This window comes from Molossus molossus, unplaced genomic scaffold (assembly GCF_014108415.1).
Source record: "Molossus molossus isolate mMolMol1 unplaced genomic scaffold, mMolMol1.p scaffold_m16_p_16, whole genome shotgun sequence".
In the NCBI taxonomy this organism is placed as follows: Eukaryota; Metazoa; Chordata; class Mammalia; order Chiroptera; family Molossidae; genus Molossus; species Molossus molossus.
In genome coordinates this window covers 38,520,132-38,545,391 of record NW_023425351.1, presented here as the reverse complement: position 1 = coordinate 38,545,391, position 25,260 = coordinate 38,520,132, and the positions used below count along the sequence as shown (strand labels likewise).

General features: G+C 40.7%; 1 protein-coding gene across 3 annotated transcripts; it reads left to right on the top strand.

Moving 5' to 3' along the window:
* Positions 1–7,434: 7,434 nt before the first annotated feature.
* TP53INP1 (tumor protein p53 inducible nuclear protein 1) lies at positions 7,435–24,696 on the top strand. 3 transcript variants are annotated; one of them, XM_036263911.1, is made up of 5 exons: positions 7,435–7,522; positions 14,767–15,023; positions 15,790–16,147; positions 18,797–18,834; positions 19,908–20,006. In XM_036263911.1, exons 2-4 carry the CDS (start codon positions 14,912–14,914, stop codon positions 18,816–18,818), a joined length of 492 nt encoding a protein of 163 aa, XP_036119804.1. In that variant the 5' UTR covers positions 7,435–7,522; positions 14,767–14,911; the 3' UTR covers positions 18,819–18,834; positions 19,908–20,006. The 3 variants fall into 3 exon arrangements, with proteins under 3 accessions (XP_036119804.1, XP_036119801.1, XP_036119802.1); XM_036263909.1 differs by lacking the exon at positions 18,797–18,834 and adding an exon at positions 8,616–8,787 and having other exon boundaries at positions 7,459–7,522; positions 19,908–24,696; XM_036263908.1 differs by lacking the exon at positions 18,797–18,834 and having other exon boundaries at positions 19,908–24,696.
* Positions 24,697–25,260: the final 564 nt, after the last annotated feature.

Sequence of the window (25,260 nt, the reverse complement as noted above, 5' to 3'; positions counted from 1 at the left end):
AAAGTCAATGAAAAAATACCCTTGGGTGAGGATTAACAACAACAACAAAGATGCCAAACCAGCTCAGTGGCCACCTTCTCTTCCATGACATGCTGAAGTCTTCCCATGATGGCAAAACTCAGGATGCCATAGAAGCCACCTTGGCCTTGGAGAAGAACCTGAACCAGGCCCTTTTAGATCTGCATGCATGCCCTGGGTTCTACCCACGCAGATCCCCATCTCTGTGACTTCCTGAAGGAGGAAGTGAAACTCATCAAGAAGATGGGTGACACCTGACTCACTTCCACAGGCTGGCTAGTCCCCTTCCTGGGCTGGGTGAGTATCTCTTTGAAAGGCTCACCCTCAAGCACAACTACAGCCTTTGGAGCCCAGAGGCCTTTGAGGGGCCCCTCTGCATCCCCTGGTGTCTGGCTTTCACCTGAGCCTCTCTCTCCCTGAAACGACTAGCCATTCTTTTAAACAGCCTGGAACCCTCTCCCATGCATTGGACTAAATGGAAAAATAAAGCTTTTTGCAGAAAAAAATTTTCTTCTATGTTCTGGTAAGAACAAATATTTAGCAAACATCTACATGTCCCAGGCACTTTTCTGCTTCTCTGAGTTGGTATTATTTTCCCTTTTCTACAGTTGAGGAAACTGAGGCACTAGGAGATAAATGACTGTCCCTGTTATACAGCAGAAACTCTGTAATATCCTGTTTCTTCCTCACCTGATATCATATACTCCAAAGTGATTTCCCATCCCATCATGCAACACAATTGATTACATGAGACCCAATCTGTGAGACCTATTCTCAGGGCTCTGAAATTTAGTTCCACAATTAAATGATAAACATGAAAATTTACTTCTCAGGAACCTAGATGCCTTTCTGGAAGTGTTGCAAAAACCCAGAAGAATGTAAAGGAATTCAAAGAAATTAAAAGAATTCAAAGTTCTACAGCCAGTCTTCTTCAACCTGTAGAACTATGGGTCTGCTCAGGTAACCATCAGATATCAAGTTGCACCAAATGCTCAGTGACAATGTTTAGCACAAAACAGTACTGATCCTTGAGCACAAGGACTCCTCTGCCTCTGGCCTTTGCACTGGCTCTTCTGGCTGCCTGGGCTGCCTCTTCCCTCATGCTCTTCCATTCCTGCTACACAATTGCCACCTCCGTAGAGAAATCCTCCTGACCATCCTACCTCCCCACCAGCCTCTTCCTAACCCTTTACCTAGCTTTGTTTTCCTTCACAGCACTTATTACATTATATATTTATTTGCTTATTATATCTCTTCCACTAGATGGAAGCTTCCTGAGAGCTGAGAATGTGCCTGTTTTGTTCACTGCCTAGATTAGAGTAGACACTCATTAAATAATCATTGAATGAATGGATGGATGCTGTGAACACAGTAGGCCTGAATGACGCTGTTCAACCTTTATGGGACTCTGCTATTATATTCCCCCTCTGTCTGATCTACAAAGGGAAAGAAATGACTACTCCTATCAAAGAGGAGGGAAGCAGGAGAAGAGGCCCTGAAAGAATAGAAATCAAAAACCTCTTACCTCAGATTATCAACATGCTTAGGTCTGACTTTGCCAAAACCATGAAAAACCTGGACATTTAAGAATACAAATTAATCTTGCAAAATGTAATGGATATTTAAGGTGGTTAATTCCAGCAAAAAGAATAACCCAATAAACAACTTTTCCTTAAATAGGCTGACTATTTAAGCTTACGTAAGTAGCAATCACATTGTCAGCATCATCCTTTTGAGAATGGCAGAAAGACACATTCTACTAAAGCTATCTCCATAATAGAGTGATTCATGGGTACAGACCCCACTTGGGGCTGCTTCTGGCACCTGCAGACTGCTGGGCAGTGACCCAGAAGTGGCCATGTAAGTGAAGAGGTAGCTTTGGCAGCGGGAGCTATAAAAGACCTTTGCTCACACACTTGAGATAACACTGCAACTCCCGTGGAACCAGGCTGGCTTGCCCTGCACAGTGGGTCTCTTCAAGCTTCATGGCTCCCTGGCCCTAGGGAGGCTTATGGAGGCACATTTTATGTCATGTATCAAGGCCACATCCATTTAGGGGTGACTCCCTTTCTGCCCTGCTGTAAGAATAGGTTTTAATATAATTTAAAATAATTAGATACTTATTGTGCATTCACCTAGAAACTGAACAGCCTTTAAAGACAGGACTTCACAGAAACTGGAGAAAGTACTCTAGGTCTGGGGAACTCATGAATCAGTCATAATCCAGCATATGCTACCATGGCTCTTGAGAGTTCCTGTCCTCATACACTGGTTGCTACATGAGGAGGTCCCATCTTCCTTCTTTTTTCTGGTGCCCCAGCCAGCACACAGACCCTTTTCATTTTCAGGATTTTATTTCTAATCACCATGTGGACATAGAGTTAAAAAAAAAACAACTAATATGTGGGGCCACAAAGGTTCCAGGATGTTGTGGCCCTGGTATTATTTCTGACTTCTTCCAGAGATGGTAACTGGCAGCCCAGTTACATTTATGTTTTATTTCAGAAAGTAAAGTTCACCAAATCTCTTGCTTCCTTCTACTCCAGGCTTTCTGGAGACAAAGACAGAAACTTTTTTTCCCTTTTTTTTAAAATTATTTTTTTATCCTCACCCGAGGACATGTTTCCATTTTTTGTTCAGGTAGAGTGGGAGGGAGAGAGAGGAACAGAAGAGAGAGAGAGAAACATCGATATGAAAGGAACACATCGAGTGGCTGCCACCCACACAACCGACCAGGGCCGGGGACAAACTGCAACCGAGGTACGCGCCCTTAGCAGGAACTGAACCCGGGTCTCTCAGGACCGCAGGCCGACGCTCTAACTGCTGAGCCAAACCGGCCAGAGCTTTTTTCCCTTTCTTAGTATAATAGGTTTCACTGGAATTCCAAGGGACTGTTCTCCTAAAATGCAATTTTAATTAAAAACAAAAACAAAAACAAACTATTCTGTCTTTTCCAGACACTTAACATGCTGGCTAGCTGGTAGAAGCTCAGAAGTTCATATTCATTGATGGATAGATTCAAAATAACCTAGGCAGACTTCACTTATGGGTTCTCTTCAGTGCAGACTGGATGACCTTTTTGTTGTCCCAAGGTTGCCCCAAGTAGCTACCCTATGGGATTCCCCTACAGCTTGGTAGGAAACAACATTCTTTAGCAGTCTTCATGCAACCGGCAGGGCAATGGCCACAGCCTGCCTTTATGAGACTGACGCGCTGCCTACTGCGCTAAGAGGGCACCTGCGACACAGCCTGCCTTTAAAAGCAGGAGGCAGGGGCATTAGCTATATTGTTTCTGGATGTTGGCATAAATGTGGCCCTGCCCTGTTGTCCTTCAGAACAAAAAACTTGAGGTTGAATCCCTTTTGTTCGGTTAGATAAGGGAATGTATTGAGCTCCATGGCAAACAGACAGGAGGACTCTGACAGATAGGAAAGAGGTCAGCCCCACAGCAGGGGGTAGGCCTGGAAGTGGGTACTATAGCAACCCACTGAGAATTATCCTTCAATTAAAGGATGGTTGGATTCACTGGGTCTGCCCAGGCAAGGAACCTGGCTGGGTCTTTGTCAACTAACAGATGAGAGGCTGGTTTGCATCTGTGTGATTTGACAGTTGGGTTGTGTTCAGACTGCTCTCTGCTGTGGAGATGGCATCACTCCTGAGTCTCACTGCATGTGTGTAAATAAACCAGTGGCAGAATGAGAAGGGATGCTGTGGGAACGACTGACCCCAGGATGGGCAATAAGCAGTGAATTTCTGTGTCTATGTGTATGTAGAGAATTTTAAAACTGACTAAAAGTCAGTTTGTTTTTTTATTATTTTCATGCTCAAACAGTTCCAAAAAATATCAGTGAGCCCTGGCCGGTTGCTCAGTGGTTAGAGCTACAGCCCACCCAATGAAAGGTCACAGGTTTGATTCCTGGTCAAGGGCACTTACCTGGATTGCAGGTTCCATCCCTGACCCGGGTTGGGGGTCTTGTGGGAGGCAACTAGTCAATGTGTCTCTCTCATATTGATATTTTTCTCTCTCTTTCTCCCTCCCTTTCACTATCACTAAAAGTCAGTGGGAAAATATTCTCAGGTGACGATTAATAACAACGAAAAATGCCAGTGATAAAATATTCTTCCCTCAGAGGGGCAGACTTCCCCCTGCCACCACCTTTGTACACTGCTGGAATAAACCAGCACCAGGTGGGAAAATTATAAATCAGCAAGAGAGTAAACAGAAAGCAAATGACACCTAAGATAAGATAAAAAGAGTTTTTATTCCCCAAACTCCACTTTGTGCTATGGGCTTTTCTGTTGTTTAGCTTTATGTTTTGGTTACCTATTACTACTTTATTTACTTTTTAAAATATGTTTTTACTGATTTCAGAGAGAGGAAGGGAGAGGGATAGATAGAAACATCCATCTGCTGCCTCCTGCACGTCCCCTACTGGAGATGGAGCCTGCATCCAGGGTATGTGCCCTGACCAGGAATCAAACCAGTGACTTCCTGGTGCATGGACAACACTCAACCAACTGAGTCGCACCAGCTAGGCTTCCTATTGCTACTTTTTTAAAAAAAAATCCTCACTGAGGATATTTTATCTTTTCCCAGTGGTTTTCAGATAGAGTGGAAGGGAGGGAGAGAGGGAGGGAAGGAGGGAGGGAGGGAGGAAGGGAGAGGGGGGAAGAAGGGAGGGAGAGAGAGAAATTGATATGAGAGAGACACATTGATTGGTTGCCTCCCATGAAGGAGGATTAAACCTGCAAACCAAGTATGTGCCCTTGACTGGGTATTGAACCCATGAGCCTTTGGTCTGAGGGCCAATGCTCTAACCACTGCTCAGGGCTCTATTGCTACTTTTAAAACCACCCCATTTAGTGCCTTACAGTGACAATCATTTATTTGCTGACAATTCTGCAATGTTGGAAGGTCTCAATGAGGATGCCTCATCTCTTTTCCATGCTAGGGTTGGCACTTTTTGGTGGTTTTTTTCACTTATGTCTGATGTCTGAGCTGGAATGGGCTAAATATCTAGGGGCTGGCCAAGCATTTTGCTTTTTCTGTGTGGCCTTTCCAGTCGCTTGGGCTTCCTCACAGCATGGTGGTCTCTCTTTATGTGGCAGAGGGCTTTTCCCAGAGTGCAAAGTAATTGTTGGGCTTTCTTAATGCCTGGTGTTAGAAGTTCTAGAAAATTATTTTTGCCACATTCGATTGACCAAATCAGTCACTGTACCAGCCCACATTCAAGGGGAGAAAAAATAGACTCCACTTCAAGGTAAAGCAGATAGTGCTATGACCATCTTTGGAAGCACCATCTACCTCACGTTGTTTCCTCAATCATAACAAGGTATTGTGTGCTTTCACATTTTGCTTTTAATGGTGATAAAACTTATCAAGACAGAAAAGATAAATCTAGATTTGACTTTTAAAAATTAGACCCTAAGCCCAGGCCAGTCTGGCCCAGCGGCTGGAGCACTGGCCTGCGGACCAGAGAGTCCCAGGGTTGGTTCCTGCTAGGGGCACGTACCGCCCCCCCCAAAAAAATTAGATCCTTAGCACTGGCCAGTTTGGCTCAGCGGTTAGTGTTGGCCCGCGGACCAGAGTCCTGGGTTTGGTTCCCGCTAAGGGCACGTACCTCGGTTGCAGTTCGTCCCAGGCCCTGGTTGGAATTGTGCGGGTGCAACCAATCGATGTGTCTCTCTCACATCGATGTTTCTCTCTCTTCCTGCCACTCTATCTGAAGATTAATGTAAAAATGTCCTCGGGTGAGGATTAAAACATAAATAAATAAATAAATAAATAAATAAATAAATAAATAAAAATTAGACCCTTATAATTATCATCATGCCTTGGTACTGAATAGAAAGATGGTCTCTTCATGGATTCCTAAGGCACAAGAGAGGCTAGGACTCCAAACATAGCAATGACATTTAAGAGAAAATATCAGGATGAGCTCAATTTGCTGAAACCTAAAATCCAAAGCATGCTCAATTCTGTGAGATTGTTCAGTCCACAAGTTACAGGCTTGGTCTACCTCCTGAGAAAAAGTCAAATGGCCACCATATTTTGGTTATTGTTTCTGGGTGTCAGATAATCCCCTGTGCTTTAATTTACATCATTTAAAACCAGTATTGTTGGAAATAGAGTGACCGCAGGATTCTTGTGAGCGTCAGAATGTGAGTCTTTAGATGCTGTGATGTATGCTATATCTGCTGAAGGTTGCTATACATTTATCCTGGGTCAGAGAATTCATGTAAGTCAGAACAGAATCCACAGAGAGCAGGTATTCATCAACATGACTCCGGTGCCTTTGTCAGACACAGCTAGTCCATCTGTACGCACACATACCTTTGGTTTGGAAAGCATTTTCAAGCCCACTGTCTCATTTCTTCTCACTATAAATATTCAGGTGAGCAGGTAGCCCATGTGTGAACAACCACAGTTCGCATGTACAACAGAATAGAAGTCATAACCTCCCTGGGTCACTGGAGAGCTGAGATGCAGAGCCTGGGGAAGCAGCTCTCCTAACTCTTCCTCCAGAGTTTCTCCAGGGTTCTCCTGTCTGCTGGAGCAGCGGGCCCTGCAGCTCCTGTCCTCTGGGCCTGCAAGGCCTGCTTTGATAGCCCCTTCTGCCTGGCCCTCCCATAGGTTGAATCCTGAGCCCTTGGGCAAATTCAGTCAGCATCTAGTATCGACTACCTCAGCAAGGTGGGGCCTGGCTCCCGATCTTTAAAAGGTGGTTGGGTGGCCTGGCATCCTCCACATCTGAAGCCCAGACTTTCCTTCCAAGGCCAAGAAGTGGGCCTGCCGGACTGTGCCACGTCTACGGTTTTACCCTACATCGGCCTGAGTGGGCCTCTTGGGGTCTTTTGGCTCCATCACTCTCAATGCCCTTAATTTTCCTCTCACAGCAAAAAAAAAAAGAAGGTTTGAATCCCCTTATGCCATAAACCCTTGGCCAAAGGAGAAACTGGGGTCGGGAGTCCCTCTCGCCCTTCGCGTTCTTCCTCACACTCCCGCGGGTTCCCGTTTCTGTACCCGCGGCCCCTTCTCTGCTGTCCCCAAGTCACCCAGTGCCAGCCCCACCACACCCCATTCTTCCTCTCTTCCGCTCGCCCCTCTAGTCACCTCCTGGCGCCCGGCTTTTGTTGCCCGGGCTTGTTTCTAACTTAAGAGTGTCGCCCGGCTCGGCGCCAGGTCACGTGCGTTAGTGACAACCTCTCGCAGGGCGGCCCCGGGGCCCCCGCGCCGCCGATTGGTGGAGCCGGGCCTGGCGCGGCCCGGGGGCGGGGCCGGCGGCGGGCGGAGCTGCCGATCAGCTGTTCCGAGCGCTGCACAACAACAAAAGGAGCGAGACGGGCCGGCAGCGGCCAGCGGCGCAGCAACAGGAGGGCCGGCCGGGCCCCGCGCTGCTGTCCCGGAGCCGCAGCTACCTCAGCAGCCCCGCGCCGCGCCGCCTGTCCCCACAGAGCGAGGCGCTGCTGCTTGGCCGCCGTCCGCGCTGCAAGTCGGGCCCACGTAAGTGCGGGCGGGGCCGGGGCCGCGTCCGCTCGTCCCGACCGCCGGGGCGGTGCTGCCCTGACCCGCGCGCCCTGCCCTCGGGCCGCGGCCAGCGCGCTCCCAGGACTCCTGCTGCTTCTCCTCGCCGCCGCCGGCCGCCCATTCCCTCGGCGGGCCACGCGACCCCGGGTGCGGGCAGAGGCGGCCTCGCGGGCTTGGGCCGGGCCGAGCCCCGGCGCGGGGTGGCGGTTGGGTGTTTGGTTTCTGCCACTCCCCCCCTCCCCTCCCTCGGCGTTGCCCTGTTTTCTTGGCCGCGGCGGGACCTCCTCCTCCTCCTCACTCCCCTCCACTCCTCCTGCACTTGGCCGTTGGTCTGGGTTTGCCCGCCTGGGGGCTCCTGGCCGCCGGCCTGGGACTCGTCCCTTCCTCCGCGCCCCCGCACCCCCCCCCCCCGCCCTCCGTCGGCGCTCCAGGCCCTGGGTCGCACTCGGTAGCACCGTGGGCCCTGCGGCTCCCGGAACCCGGCGACTGCCGCCAAAGTGTCCTAAGTGCCTACCTATCCGTGGCGTGTTCCTGCTGGTTCTTACACATCACTGTTTGAGGTTGCACCTGTGGAAAGAGCATTTTACTCACCCATCATACATAGTTAAAGTCCTAATCATTTTAATGCTCGCCAATTGAGGGTTTACTATGTGCCATATCGTATGCTGAGTGTTTTACCTCATTATCTTATGGAGAGGAAACTCGAGGCCCAGAGAGACTAAGTAACTTACACAAGGCCACACAGCCAATTAAAAAGAACACGGTGTTTTCTCATTCAAAGATGGAGATGAATTTTTAAGCGAGGGTTCCTTGTTTTTGTTGTAGTTCCTAATTATGTCTGCTCATTATCTTCTGTTAATTCCAATTTAAAGTAGATTAAGGAAGAGCCCCTTTCCATCTGTAACTTCCAAAGACTTGGACATATCTCACTAAAAGTAAAACTTTTCTGAATATAAAGTAGTTTTGGGAAAGGGGGGGGGCAGCGACCTGTGGGGGTTACTGAACAGAAGTTATAATGATCCTGATATAGCTTGCTTGGTAATTGAAATACATTTTTCTTTGCTTGCAGCCACTGTAATTCTGAACTGGCAGCATAATTTTCAAAGGCCCCTGCCTGGAACCAGTGTCTTACTAATTTCTGTGACCAAGGTCTTTTGTTTTTTTTCATTCTATCTTTTGTTCTCTTCTGTGACTGCTCCTTCATATTTCTCTTGGGAATGGCCCTACTTCCAAAATTCAAGGTAAACAGGCTATGAATTACCACCTATTGCTGTCTTTGTCCACTGTTATCCAGCTTCAGGGCTGACACTGGTGGGTCACTGGAAGAATGACCTGCTTATAGCTAGTTGAATAAGGGTTCTAGTGGAACAAGTAACAACAAACAGCTTTCTTGCTTGATTTTTCTGAAGTTTAAAATAGATTTTAAATTACTCAAATCAGCATTTTTGTTTCTAAACTAGTGAGGGGGGCAGGATATAGAGAAAGATAATTTTGAGGCCTCTTTTCAATGAGGATGTGTTAGTTTAGCTACCTGGTATTTCGAAACTGTCAAGAAGCCACATCTGTACATATAGAAGTTAGGTCATCCAAGTTGTGGGATTTTTATTTTTTTATGTTGTTTTTGGAGCCGCCTGCTGGCAGCCAAAACCAACTGAAAAGTGCGATTCTCTGAAGTTCATAGAGCCAGAGTTGAGGCTGGAAGGAGCCTGAGAGATCATGTGCACTGAAAAGCAATGTGCTTGGAACCAGACAGACTTAGGCTCTAATGTCAACTCCACCCCTCAGTGGCTTTGTCATTTTGAGCAAGTTACTTAATTTCTGAGCCTCAGTTTTATTATTAGTACAGTGGGACAAATAAGTACCTCAAGTCCCTGTCACATACAATAAGCATTCAGTAAATTGTAGTTCTAAATATTATATAGTAAATTGTAGTTCTAAGTATTATATAAACATTTTTCAGATAAAAGACACTCAGATCCAAAGATGCTAAGTTACTTGCTCATAATCAACAACTGGCTTGGAATGAATTTAATATTTCCCAGATGTGCCAGGTGCTATTTTACATGATACACACGTAATCTTTTTAATCCCCATTTCAGGGGTGAGAAAACTGAGGCCCAAAGAAGTTACTAAATATCCTAAGTTCACACAAGATGCAAATAGCAGAACACAAACACAGCAGGCTGACTCCAGAGCCGTGCTGTGTCTAGGTTGGTGCTGTCTCAAAAATGAGAAGCCAACAAGCTCTTCCAGACTAGTAACCATTTCTATGTTCTCAAACTAGGATGCTCTTCCCCATAGTATCAACTCAGCCATCTTTCTCTGCTCACAGAGTATTCTACTCATGTAATAATAAGCAAAACATTGATGATGAAATGTTAAGTAACAAAGCAGGATACAAAATTGTGCATTCACTAGACTACAACTAATGATAAAAAGAAACGTGTAGAAGGAAAAAGCTAAAGAAAAATGTGCAGAATACTAACAATGGTTGCAACAAGATGTGGAATAATAACTATTTTCTAAACTTTCTGTAATGTGATTTAATTCATTTTATAATGAAAAAGACATTTTTAAAGGGCATATTTTGAGCCTGGGTCACAGGGACAAAGCTGCCTTTTTGAAATGCTGGGGCCCAAACAGACACTTTGTTTCTTTTCTCTACTGGGGTGAGCCAGCTCAGCTGAGGTTGGTTAAGGCTGAAAGCTTGCAGGTGCCCCAAAGAAAAGCAGCGCCACCGGCCTAGGCTTCTTTGCCTCTACCTCTTTACTAAATTCAGAGCTGTGTTTGTAAATTTGCCCTCAGGAATTTCACTTTAGTTTTATCATTGCTCTAGAGTTGTGAATATCAAAAAAATCAGTGATATGTGGTGAGGAGTGAATGAAGTCTGTTCTGCTTTGCCCTTTAGTTCCACATAGAAGCAGCCCAGTGGAGATCCTGTGTTTCTCAGTGGGAGCCAAAGTCAAGAGCAGGAGTGACTGGATAGGGATAGTCCCTGGGTCATTGGGAAGATAGACAAGACTCCATTCTGTATCCTTCCCACTAGACTTCAACAGTGACTCAGGAGAGAGGAGGATGAGCTCTTCTCTTGCCTGGCTGGGCTCCTAACACTGCACACCTGAGGTTGGTTTGCCCTTGCAGGAGGCATGGGGCATCTGGAGACAGCCTCTGACTGCAGGAAACCAAAAGAAGATTGACTTGTGCTGCCTCATGGAAAGCTCCTCTGGAAGCACCATCCTGTGATAGAGTTGTATATGTTCCAGGATAAGCTGGCTTTCATCACATGGGTTTGGAGCTTTAGCAAGAGGGGCAATTTGCAGTTGGGAACCCAAAGCTATGGGAACCTAAAGCTGCCTGACCCCAGTGGCCCCAGCAATGTTTTCTGACTTGTAGCTGCCACGTATCTGACGTGGGCCCCCATGTGGCATTATAGTTGGAGAACAAGGTGTTCATTCAGGAGGAATAAAGGTTTCTCTGTGGGTGTGTCCTCTCCTCCCATCCCCGAACCTCCAGCTTCCTATCTGGTGCAGGGCCTGCACCCAGCCCAGTGCTCTGGGGAACTGGGATTAGTCTCTCAACTGGTTCAGCAGACAGAAATATACTTGGGGCCAATATCTGCCTCCATAGTTTAAGATAAATAGGGAAAAGATTTTGAAAATAACTTTTTTCCTTCTAGCTTGTATATTCAAAACCTTATTTACATCAAACCTTGTGACAGTTCATCTTTTGGAATATGTGTCACACCACAGTAGGTCACGCAAACTACATAGCCCACTTTTTTTCTAACTTCTCGTACATGGGACATAAAGCTGAATTTGAATTTTCATACTAGAGCTCCAGCCCTCATTATTTGGCTATGTTGCTTTCCAGAAGGGTTTCAGAAAGACTGGTTATGCAAGTGACACTTCCTGTTTACCCCCTTTTAATATATAATGGCTGAGGGTGATGGGTTGGAACACAAAAGTATTCAAATATCATTGATTTTAAGACAAATTCCTAGTACTACACAGGCCTAGTAGCATGCCAAACAACTATAACAGTCCAATTTGCACATAAAAAATTTAACCAGGAGTCTCATCATCTACAGAGCCTAACTACATTTACAGCTGAAGATGATTGCTCTGAAAGTGAAATGTCAGCCCTGGCTGGTGTTGCTCAGTGGTTAGAGCATCATCCTGCACATTGAAAGGTCATGGGTTCGATTCCCATTCAGGGCACATACCCAAGTTGTGGGTTTGATCCCTAGTCAGGGCATGTGCATGAGGCAACCAATTGATGTTTCTCTCTTGCATCATGTTTCTCTCTGCGTCTCCCTTCGTCTCTCTAGAATCAATGAAAAACATATCCTCAGGTGAGAATTAAGAAAAAATTCTGAAGTTATGGATTCAAGGCTCATACTCATAAGAAAAAGAAATGTTGTTTAGTAAGGCACTTTTCATTATCCCTGGATGATATTATTCACTCTTATGGTTTCTGTCACCCACTTTGTATTGACAAGTCCCACGTCTGTGCCCCCAGCAGAGACCGTGCTCTTGAACTCCAGAGCTCTATATTCAACTGCCTAGTAGACATCTCCAGGTACATGACTTAAAGATTTCCCAAATTCACCCTGTCCAAAATGCCCTACCTGCACCTTCTGCAGTATTCCTATTCCATTAAATAGTCTCACCATCCTCCCAATTGGTCATGTCATAAGCCTGGGTCATCCTTGACTTTTCCCTCCCCTTAACTTCTGACTCCTCCCCACCCCCAGCCTGCTCTCACAACTGTCCATCTGAATCTTGAGCCATACCAAAGGGGCCTCATTCTCAGTGGCAGGTTTCCACAGTGTTTCTTCTCCCATTCCTCTATTCTTGATCTTCTCAATCATTCAAGATTAAATTCATTTATTGAAGGAGTCCTTTCCCTGACCTCTACCTGGGTAGTTCTGAGTGACACCCAGTACTTCCATGACATATATCACACTGATTGTCACACTCACCATGGGAGGGCTTTATTTACTGCTGTCTTCTCTGCTTTTAGCACTACACTTGATGCAATAAATATTTGTAGAATAATAGTTGCTATTAACTGAGAACTGTGTGCCAAATGCCTTGCCAAGTAGGTCACCTTCATTATCTCATTTTATAAGAGTAGGCCCAAGGGAGACCTAGGAGGTAGAGATTGGCAGAGTCTGGAGAAACACCAAAAAGGTTGGCTTCAGCTAGGATGGTGGAGGGAAGTAGGTGGATTGAGCTACACATGCAGCTATTGTCAAGAGGACTTGCTGATAGTTTGGAGGAGTGGTGGGGTAGGGAGCAGGGAGGATGGCCAAATTTAAAAGAAGCCAAGGGTAACTGCTAGGTTTCAGGCCTGAATACTGTTAGGTGCTGCTGCTTCTCCTTACTGAGAATGGGATGAAGGACAGTGCATATGTTTGTGGGGAAAAAACTAAAATTTCTCTTTGGTATGTGTTAAATTTTATATGCCCTTCAGGTAATCAAGGAGAAATGAATATATAAATCTGGAACTCTGAAGTTCCTCATTTAAAGCTCACCAGAACTCCCTGAGGTAGAACTGCTGCCAGCTGAGATGGTGTAACTTCCTAGCTCACAGAGGGCGGAAGCAGCAGAGCCAGCTCTGAACCCAGGCACACTGATTACTTACTGCTTGACACTACACAGTGAAGGGTTGTTTTTACCTTAGTTTCCTACAGTGTAAATTTTTCCATGCTAGCTGAGGAATTGTTTTGAAGGTCAAAGTATGCTGTACTTGCAGATTTTAAATGTAATTAGGTATTCTTATAGTCACAAGAAGTACAGAGTACAAGAGAAAATGAACCAGAGAAAGATGAGGACCTGGCATAGGAGGGTCACTGGGCACTATTGCTGAGTTCATTTGGCAGCTTCTGGGCAATTGAGTATCATATTGCAAGACTGTTAATATCTAGTGTTTGCTCCTCTACTTACAGAAAAGCAGTATTGCAATTTGAAATTATTTAAATTTATAAGAAATAAATTCCAATTTATCCCTTACTGTAAAAATAGATGTGAAAAAGAACCAACTCTATCCTTTTTTTATTTTTGCAATTCTCCAATAATGTTTTTATTCACAATGCTTTGTCCTTTTAAAAAAAATGAATTCTAGAATGAATTACAATTTTATTTAAAAGAAATAGTTCCTAATTCATATGATAAATGGCCAAATTTCTGTTTTGGATTTGATGCTGCATTAAGTGCAGAACAACTAAAATGAATGGCATTATCCCTGCCCTCAAGAATCTGTCACTCTGGTCACAGATATAAATTGTTCTGATGTGTGATAAAGGGCTCTTCTATGTCAGGATGGGTCTGGGAGTGAGAGGTGACATGGAAACTTTCCAGTCCAGAGGCACAGCTTGCATTGAGCTGTGTAAGTAAACTCTGTAATCACTGAATGAATCCACATTTAATTTTTTTATTTTATTTTTCAATCACAGTTTACATTTAATATTAGTTTCAGGTGTATAGCATAGTAGTCAGATAGTGGTATACTTTACAAAGTGGCCCCCAGATATTTCAGGTACCCACCTGGTACCATACATAGTTATTACAATATATTGACTACATTCCCTGTGCTGTACTTTACATCCCCATGACTATTTTGTAACTACCAAGTTGCACTTCTAAATCCCTTCAACTTTCTAACCCAGTCCCCCAACTCCCCTCCCCTCTGGCAACCATTAGTCAGTTCTCTATCTATGCCAACTCCTTCCTTTTTATTTCACATTTTAAGATATTTACAGGTTGTATTTGAGTACTCATTTATGTTTTGTAAATAACACATATTGCAGTTCTTATGTCTGGCTCCTACAGAAAAGGAACAGCTATAACTGAAAAGACATGTGCTTTCTTTTAAGGATGGGTGTGTATGTATATGTGTACTTTATTTTTTAAATCCTGACCCAAGGATATAGGTTTTGTTTTGTTTTGTTTTGTTTTGTTTATTCTTAGAGAGAGAGAAACATTGATGTGAAAGAGAAACATCAATCAATTGTCTCCCATATGCACCCTGACAAGGGATCGAACCTGGAACCTGGTATGTGCCCTGAGGGAATAGAACCTATAACCTTTTGGTGCACGGGATGACACTCCAACCAACAGCCACCTGGCTGGGGTTGTGTGTGCACTTTTAAAACCACACAAACATGTAAAGAGATGCTGATTTGAAATAACCTTATTTTTTAATTTGTTTTATTTTAGGGATAATGACTATTCTTCTCACCTAAACTGAATAAGCACCTTGTGCACTTTAATCTCCTGTCAGTGCCATCAGGCTGGCTGAAGACAGGGTTTTGAAATCTCAGATATAAAGACATCCAGCCAAAGTCTCAATCTTGCCTTAACAATGTTCCAGAGACTGAATAAACTGTTCGTGGGTGAAGACAATACTTCTTCCAACCAAGAACCAGAATTTAGTGAGAAAGAAGATGATGAATGGATTCTTGTTGACTTCATAGGTAAGGTATCCTCTGCCGTTAATCATCACAGCAAAAGTGGAAATACTTGCATCTCGGTTTTTACATAAGTAAATCAGTAATTTTGAAGGTTTTTAAGACTTAACAGTAAATAAACAAGAATTTGTATTTAAAAATTGCAGGAACATCCTGTGCCAGGTGAATAGTCAGTGAAATTGATTGACGTCAGACTTCCCAGTTTTGCAACTCTTACACCCTGATCAAATCAGGGGCACTTTAATAGAAAACCCTCAGATTAGACAAGATATGGCTTGTTATATGTTTACTCAGTAGAACAGAAAACCTTACTGGAAAGCCAACATAATCCATCCCATACAGTGATACACCACACAGTGCTCAGAAATTATTTTATATTTGTTATGAGTGAATATAAATGGTTTTATTTCTGACCTAATAAAGAAAAGCATGTGCCCTGGCCGGGTAGCTCAGTTAGTTAGGGCATCATCCCAATATACCAAGGTTGTGGGTTTGATCTCTGGTCAGGGCACATACAAGAATCAACCAATGAATGCATAAGTAAGTGGAACAAAAAAATCGATGTTTCTTTCTCTCTCTCTTCCTCTCTCTTTCTCTTCCTCTCCTTCCTTTTCTCTCTCTCTAAAATTAATTTAAAAAAATAAGAAAAGGAGGAATGTGAGCATCAGCTAATAGCAGCATCTCTCTCTTCTTTTTCTGTGCTCTGATGTGATATCAATGTGACGCTCGTCCTCCTGTGGGACTTCAATAACACACGTGGACACCAATCCAGACACTTGCACTGGTTTGTCAGCAATAGAAGATGAAGAAGAAGACATCAGTGAAGAGTCACCTACTGAACATCCTTCAGTCTTTTCCTGTTTACCTGCATCTCTTGAGTGCTTGGCTGATACAAGTGATTCCTGCTTCCTCCAATTTGAATCCTGTCCAATGGAAGAGAGCTGGTTTATCACCCCTCCACCGTGTTTCACTGCAGGAGAATTAACCACTATCAAGGTGGAAACCAGTCCTATGGAAAACCTTCTCATCGAACATCCCAGCATGTCTGTCTATGCCGTGCATAACTCCTGCCCTGGTCTCAGTGAGACCAGCTGTGGGGCCGACGAATTTCATAACCCAAGTAGTCCCGGGTATGTCATGTTGGACTCTCTCCACAGGCATTCTGTTTAGCGTGCATTTTGTTTATTTCTACTATTCAAAGCTAAGTTTTTAGAAGATGCAAAAGTAATTTCATTAGAGATTTATGAAAATATGTGCATAGTGCACAAGGCAGTTGCTGGTGTACAAAACTTGATCAGTTTACATTTTCAAAAAAGTTCTGTATCCTCACAACCTGTTTTTTTAATTGTCTTCAAAGCACTTGTTAACATTTCATCACATTTATTCATTGTATATGTATATATACTTACATATATTATCATTTTGAAGAAAGCAAGTAGCTGACATGCTGAGTACTTTTTGGTAGTAAACACTTAAGGGAAGAGGATGATTTTATAGGAAACAAATGACAATCAAATATAAGATACCATGAAAAAAGAAAAAATTGTAGCATGGTCCAGTTATATAATTGAGAGCCATCCTATTATAATATTCTGCTAATCAGTGGAAAGAAAAGAGTTGCATTTCTGCTAAGTATCTTAGAATATAACTCTGGCACTATACAGGCTGGATTATTTGAGGAGATCAAATTTGACAAGAATAGTATGTCTTAAAATAAAACTCTTATTTTCTTCCAAGTAGTTCTAGCTAGGTCACATCAAATGGCTCCTAACCTAGGAAACCTGAGAAATCTTACACATGAAGTAAAATGACAGTTTTACCAAAGAGTTGTTTTCTGCCTTACGAGGAAAGATTTCATACCCAACAATGTTTTGTTGATATATGGGTGGGAGGAGTCTGAAAAGCTGTTTCAATGCCAGGGGGGTTGAAGGCCTAGAAAGGTTCAAGGAGAGTGCCTGGTCAGTGAAGTTTGATATGTTCCAAAGCAAACTTATAGACATTCTGTGGCTTTTGTCCAGGGAATATATGCAAGATTGCTCCTCCCTCTAAAAGCCCATGGCAGTGTTCATTAGCTCAAAGTCTGGCTCGTCCATGATATGTACATTAATAGAAGGTAAAGTATTCTGGGGCTGCCCGGACTTCCATAATTCCCTTAATACCTATCAAGGGTAGGGTGAATTTGAGTGTTTGGAGCAATTCAGAATATTCCTGTAGTTAGTGCTGTCATCCAAAGGGCCTCTTTATGGATTTGTCCAGTCTCTGACTCTACAAGCTAGACTATTGTGTATATCTTTTATTTCCTGTTTGCCAAAGATAAACAAAGCCCAGGCAGCTCATTAATTTGTTAACTTTGCCAGAGTTTGATTCACTCTTAAGTCTCAATATTATAGATTATCTTGAATGAAGATAAACATATGCTTGTACCAAATTTAAAAACAATTTGCTTATATAGTTACCCAGGCTTTCTACTAGGTAAGATCTTTGATGGGAAATGTTACTTTAACTGGCACTTTATTCAATGCTATAAGTTTATCAAGAGGTCAGTGTTTCAGGCATTCCAACAAAAATTTACAATATAATTTTTTGGAGGTGATACTGATTTAATTGCTTTATACTTAAGTTAATTCTTTCAGTTCCAAAATATTCTTCCTCTTTCTGATCTCATCTCTGAGGAATTCTATTCAAAAATTTAGCATGATTAATAGTCACTTTAAACTTACTGCCATTTGTACATATACTTTTCAGTATTGTGTTTATGTGTGTATTCAGCAGCTTTGTAAATAATATTAAAGAAGCATTACATATGCATTGCAGCAAATTTGAAAATGCAAATATGCAAAAATTTAAAATGACATTCTCACTAACCAAAGATGAATACTTCTGAGACCCTAGAGTATAGCCTTCCAGGTTGTTTTATTGTTTTTCTTATATGTTCTTGTACAGGCATGTGCACACACATATACACCATTTTTAACCTAAATGGGATCAAGCTACATATGCTGTTTTATAATCTGCTTCTTTGGGCAATGATTTCCACCTTTTTTTTTTTTTTAAGTAAAATTTCACTTGATCTGCTACACAGACCATGCTTAGATTTCCTCACTGGAGCCCAGAATATTCCATCTAGTTTGTATAAAGCAGCATCCAGTCCAGGACCTTGCACTGCATCTGGTTATGTGTTTGTAGTTTTGATGCAGTGAGTGTAATTTCTTATATCTAATTTGTTTTTATATCTTGTTATGTTTTGATATAACATATAGGGAAGTTAAATATGTACTTTTCCATATATAACAGTTCAAAACAACACATTTAACTTTATGTGAATTCTTTCTGAACATAAGAAAGAACTGAAATTATGATAAATAAAATCTTTTTTTTTTAATATCCTTATTTTTGGATTTGAAATTCTTATAAGGCCCACCAAATCAAGATAGAAATTAGGTGTTACCAAAATTAGGAGAATGACTCTGTAGTAATCTATATTTTCTGAGCAGGAAATAAATCATGTCTTTCAAAAGTTAGATCATTTCCAACCTATCTATCCTTGGAGATATTACCACAATGCACAACAAAGTAAGGTGCTTTATAATTACAGATGAGCTTCAAGTGTGTGTGTTAACTTTTTTATAAATACTATAATCTTAAATTAAGTAATATAAATGCCTTTAATGACCCATATAAAACAGTTAAAATAAAAGTTGACTACATCCTAACAGTAAAATTAAATAGCATTTTAAATCTTATTAGTGACTTAATAGTTCACCATTTAACATTTGTAGGGCCAGGAAAAGCTGCTTATAGGACTCGCTGGCACAGAGTAAGTATATTCCCTTTGAGACTGTGTGATATGTGTTATCAGTCTGAGCAGGGAGGTTAAGGACTCAAGGTGCCACCTTTTAAAAACCAGTCTTTATTTTAACTTCTATTTATTAGTTCCTTAATGTGACCTGTTTCAATTCTACTCTTTATAAATATATTTAAAAAGAATGGTGTTTTCCTCTAGTAATTACAGACAGAATATATAACTGTCCTTCCTATGTAAAATAACCCTTAAAAATCTTAAAACTCTTCATGTTATGTGTTAATATCGTTTAGATATATCCTATTTTATTAGCTTTAATCTAGAAAACATATATTGGTTTGCTGCCAAGGGTCTTTATAACATTGCTATGCAAATACCATTCCAAAATGTGCCATGTGTGATAAAATAATAAGCAGGGTGTTAAATGAGTAGATTTTCCTTATGCATATCTTTATTAAATACAGATATAAACCTTGTTTCCTAGAACATTTTACTTATAGTCGGAAAACGTCTCTGAAAGTGCTTTGCCACAATGCACCAGCATTCACCCTGCTTCACGACCATAGTCCTTTGGAGTAGGATCTGTGTTAGAATCCTGGTTAAGTCAGTTAATAACTGTGACCTTAACACATCTCTGAGCCTTGGATTTCTGTTCAGTAAAACTTGGAAATCAAAATATTTTCCTTTTAAGATCATGGCTTGAATTAAAATAACATACATAGTATTTGCAAAGTAGTTGGCAGATGCAGATATTCAGTTAATGTTAGTTTTTCTCCCAAGCATATGTGAAATGTGTTTGCTTTGTAATTGAAATTTACTCAAAGTGTAAAGCATTTTTTACTTTAAAAAATGGTCCACTTAGTTAACCACCTGTCAATTATATGGCATATTTCTATGAAAAGTTGGCTGCTGCTTTCTACCACTATCAGTCAGAATGGTCACAAAATATAAACTTGTCTGTCAGCCATGAGATACTAAGCTCTCATTCAACCATAAATTAGTGTGGCAAACTGAATTGCTGAGTCCCTTTTCAGTTTCATTAGTAACATACTCTGTTATGTAATACATCCCCCTTTCTTCTGTTTCAGAGTGGAAGCTCCAAATGAAGTGGGGCCACACATTCACTGCTATGTTGCAGCTGTTGCTGCTCATACAGCTTTTCTGGAACAACCCAAGAGCTTTCGCCCTTCCCAATGGATGAAAGAACACAGTGAAAGACAGTCTCTGAACCGAAATAGCCTTCGTCGCCAAAATCTTACCAGGGATTGCCACTCTCGGCAAGTCAAGCACAATGGCTGGGCTGTCCATCAGCCCTGCCCACGTCAGTACAATTACTAAGAATTTCAAGTTTGGTTGGTTGATTTCTCTTGGTTTGTACATGTGTGTGGATGTGTGTGTTTGGATGTGAAGTTTCTTTACAGCCACTTGATGACCAATCACATAGTAGATTTATCAGTGTGTTTAGACACTATCTTGAAAACCAGATCTACATGCTGTGTATCACATAATGCCTTGCTCTTAACATTTACTTTTATGTAAACTTTTTCAGAGTATTTTTGGAAACATATCAATACAGTTACAGTGTTTGGTGTTTGGGGATGTCTTTAAATCTATTAAAATGTACATGAGTTAGCATTTTAAAGACATTTCTTCTCAAGTATGAGAATAGGCATCTTTCAGTTTCATTTTATTTTGTATTACTTAATCAATCTTTTGAGTAAGCAAAAATTTATTCTCAGGGTCAGCCATACACTTTATTGACCAGTACTTGATAATCTTTTCTGTATATAATGAATACATTTTTACACACTAACATGAGCATTAACAGGTTATAGTTGCCATGGTTATAATGGAATTATGGCTGAATTTTCTTTTGAAAGAAAACTTGATATATTTCTGTGTGTATGTTTTTTTTTTCCAAGATTAGCCATGCAGTTCATTTTGGAATTCAGGTACATTAAGTGTTAGTGAACAGCGCATTCAGTAATTCTGATGTGACTGTGTGACGTGGTACAGACATTACAGATATCATGAGACGAAAGCACTTGTCTCACGTGCAGAGGGATTAAATCAGACCTGTGAAATTGTATTTGGAACAGTGTATGTCCATAACTACCCCATTAGTCCACTATTTAAGTTGTTGGGATTCTTTCCTGCTAGCTCTGCCTACTCACCACCTCACATCAGCTGTAAATTCAGAAGTACTTGTCCAGGCATTTGAGTGACTTTGTATTTATATCTGCCCAAGGGAAAAGTGATAGGCTTTATATTTCTGATATAGTGATAAATCCTTTGCCATGGAACCTATCCTGCCAAGTGGCGAGCAAGGATGAAGGGAAATTCCTGGTCATACCTTATAGTGGTGTCTAAATGAAGAGTGACAGTTTGGCTTCCTTGAGTTTTCATTTTTTGTTTTAAGTGTGGCTTCTGGCAAAATCTTTAACCACTTTGGCCTGTTTTCTCCACAAACAGGAGAGCAGTAATAGTTACCTCCCCTCACAGTTGTTGTGAGGACCATTTCCTGATTTCAAGTGGGGCTATGCAGAACTGTACCATGTGTGAAATTCCAAGGGCCTCTCTGCTGAATCTAGTGATGGGGATGGGGCCTGTGGCAGTTTTTCTACCACGACTGTTCTTCAGTGTTGGTGCTAATAAGGCCAGAGTGCAGAGTTTGATGCCCAGGGATGCCAGGGAGATTAGGTTAACTCGACAGGGAGAAGATCTATTTCTTACCTCTAGCCAGTCACTTTATTTTTCATCGGTTGTGATGGGTTTTGCTGAGCCATCCACACTCTCACTGATTTCTTCTGAAATTAAGTTAAGCATATTTACAATCCAAAGCACATTCTGCTGACAGAATGGTAGTATCATCTTCAAAATCAAATAGCTTCTTTTCCCATCTCTTCTGAAACCCTAATTAAATAAGTACACGTCTCTACAATGTTTCAAGGGGGAAAGCAGCATATAGTTATGTGAAGTATTATTATATTTCTCAGTAACTTTGTAGCACTTAATGTGGAGAACTATGGGAGACTGATTTTTCCAGTGAAGAGCTGTGCTCTTTTCTGACGAGACTGGGATGTTTGGAGTCAGAAACGGTCAAATAGTGTAGTTAGATGGTGGCGGTAGGTTTTTCTTCCACTGGCGTTGATGAAGTGCCAGGAATGTCTCTTTAGAACAAGAGTCTAGATCCCCTTTTTTCCTTATTCCCTTTCCATTTCAACTACCCCGTTATTTATTTTTTTTCTAATTAGGGGCCAAGTCTGTAAAGTTTTGTCAAAGTAAGTTAGAAGTTATTTTGTTACTATTTGTGTTTACCTGAGTTGGGAGATAAGGTAGAGTTTTCATGAGGGTGTGTGTGTTTTTACATCATGTCTGTTATAGGGCCATATATTGGTAACTTGAAAATAGACCAGCTAAATGTTTTCTTGATATAAGCCTCTGAATACATGGGCGTCTCATTTTTATATATTACATGCAAGTTGTTGTTAGTACCTCACGAGCTATAGAAGTTCAGCCATGAGAATTTGTTTGGCAGCGTGAACAGATTTCTATATAAAACTGCAGTGGTCCTTTTTTATTTTATTTTATTTTTTCAGATTTCCTGATATCTTAAATACATTTACATCTCTTTCAGTTATTGCCTTTTTGTTTTCCTTATCTGGGCCTAATTTTTTATGCTTTGTTCCTGGAAGACAAATGATTTCAGTCTTTGGGATGTTTTTTTCAGGTCTGTGATGTGATATATTGTGGTTTCTGTCTAAAATTGGCACATATAAGAACTGAAGAAAGTAGTTACATAATTCAGTTGAAGTTCTTGGTTGTTAGATGTTTGTTAGGCATTTGCTATGTGCAAGACATGTTAAGTATTCTTTGAAACATGGCCAAAATATAATTTATTATAAATTAATTATTTTTGCTATTGTAAATATTAGTGGTTTACAATGTTCTTTAGTGCATATTTCTTAAAATTCACACAATGAGAAATAAGACCCCTTTGAATTTAGTGCTCTGACTGTTTCTAAACTGATAATATAGAATGTTACTTGGAAAAAGTCTGGAATATGTGGTATATACAAGCAGTGCTTATGAGTGAGTTTCTTAGTTTTTATAATGCACCATGTTTCTCAAAGTTTGTGTTCTCATTAATAAAACATTTTACAATGTATATCCTATGTTTATTACTTCTTCCTCAACTAACTGAATTATGTACTGCACTGTAAATTGAAGATTAACCAGAATTAATTTATCTTCTGTGGCAATGCATTTATATAGTTGGCTGAATGGGGAATTTTTTACAGAAGGTGCAAAGTGTTTGGATTTTTGACTTCCTATTCTAGGGAGCTTGTTAAACATTAACTTTCTGTCCTTTTTTCCAGTTTACATGCAAACTGCTCCTTTTTACATACCTTCTCTGTTGTGTCAGTACTCTGATTCTAGTAAGAAGACAGTTTACTTAAAACTTGAAAGAGCCACTTAGCATTGCCTATTGTTTTTGTTTTCAAATCTATGTAGCACATTGGTTGGTAATCTTTACATTTTCACTGAATCTGACTTTGCTATTTCTCTTCCTCCTCAAGGAAATATATTGTCTTTATATCTTTTTAAGAGAAAAGAGCAAAGAAGAATATCTTATCCTCATTTTCTTGAGTTGGAAACAAGCAAAAAATGAAGAACTCTAACTAGAACATAGACATTTAAACTTAAATAGATTAATGGGGAAAGTTTAGGAATTTCCAAGTATTATTTTTTGTTTTTAGAATCAGTTAAGAGACTGCTCCTTGTACTGGAGATACTAGCATATGTTTGTAATGTTACCTTAAAATTATCTTATTTTAAAAGGCCCATCATAGATTAAATTCTTTTAAAAGTGGGGATACTATCATGGATGTTTCACTGCCATCAGCCATGTTGATGCATTATAAATGGCATCCTTATCTACTTACTTTAATGCTTAAAATTTTATTTAAAATGCTTTATTTAGAAAACCAACATAATGTTTGGTGTCAGCCTTGCCATGTACCAGTTTCACTTGAAATTTGACACCAGTTACAGTGGTTTGGGGTGGAGAAAGAGGTAACTGGAAAGCATACCTATAAGAAGAATATCTTTTTTCTATTTGCAACAGTATCCTTTATGTAGGAAGTTACTATTCAAAGGAAGGCAGCTTAAGTGGATAATATTTTATATATCATTGAAATTTTCCTTACACTTTTAAAAAATTGTATAATTGTTAAATGCCCAGTTTTGCTCTGTATTTGCCAGAAGTTTTGGTATTTCTTTTCTAAATGGACTTCTGAAAACCAAACCAGTACTTGGGGAGGTTAGGTGTGTATGTTTCCAGGCTTGGTGTGTGTGAGTGGTTTTGCTTGCTTTTTGGTTGTATTTTCCTCCAGAGGATTGGAACTTTAATCAGTAATTGTGTGTGTTATTTAAAGAAAAAAGTGGCTTTGTTTTTTTTCTCATGTAAAATTGTGAACACATTTGCTTTTCAAGGGCAGGGCATCAGTTACAGAGACTGAAGAGTGTTTTAGATTGTATTATGTGCCTTCTTGATGTGTTTCTGGACACAAAATTTTTTTCAACAACTTGAAAACTAAAAAGGGACATTTGGTTAGATTATATACTGTACATCAATCTATGCATAAATGGCAGCTTGTTTTCTTGAGCCACTGTCTAAATTTTTTCTGTTTTTATAGAAATTTTTTATACTGATTAGTTCACAGCTGGTCAGTTTTATACACAGACTAAACAATACAGCACTTTGCCAAAAATAAGTGTAGCATTGCTTTAAAATTGTGTATTAACACCAGTTCTTTGTAATTGGGTTCAGTGGTGTATTATGCACTACCTGGAGTTATGGTTATTAATCTGTCAGTAAATAAAATGTCCTTTAACTTCACATTTGTCAGATTCTTATTTTGTCTTTATGGTTGTTAGGCTTAAAACTAGGTATATCTTAAAATATTTGTTTAGTTTTACTTGTACAAAAGATGTGTTTAATATACACTTTTAAGTACTTTTTAAAAAAACTTGTATAAAATTAGTGTATTAAAATAACCATTTAAGTGAATATGAATTTGAAGGTAACTCGCAGCCAGTACTTTTTCCCTAAAAATATGTAGAGATAATTTAATACATTGGTTCTTAGACTTTTCTAAGTTAGCTTAGTGAATTCTCAATGGCTATTTTCCCACATAAATGCAAACACAATCTTTAAAAACATTTTAGGATAGCATGGACAAACCTCGTATCCACTAATGTGCCCTATTGTGGAGCTCTAGTTTAAATAGACCAGTAAACATTCAGAATGCTTGACTAGGAAGCTCAAAGAATAAGTCCTATGTTAATGAATCATTGAGGTAGGTCAATATTCTAGAACTATAACCTGTTTCAAGAGAGATTTTTATGATCTCTTAGATTCTCAGCTGATATGACAAC

Coding starts and splice junctions, on each gene's coding strand:
- TP53INP1 (XM_036263908.1), top strand. CDS start 14,912: ATGTTCCAGAGACTGAATAAACTGTTCGTGGGTGAAGACAATACTTCT. Junction 15,024..15,789: donor GATTCTTGTTGACTTCATAG/GTAAGGTATCCT, acceptor ACACCAATCCAG/ACACTTGCACTGGTTTGTCA. Junction 16,148..19,907: donor CATAACCCAAGTAGTCCCGG/GTATGTCATGTT, acceptor CTTCTGTTTCAG/AGTGGAAGCTCCAAATGAAG.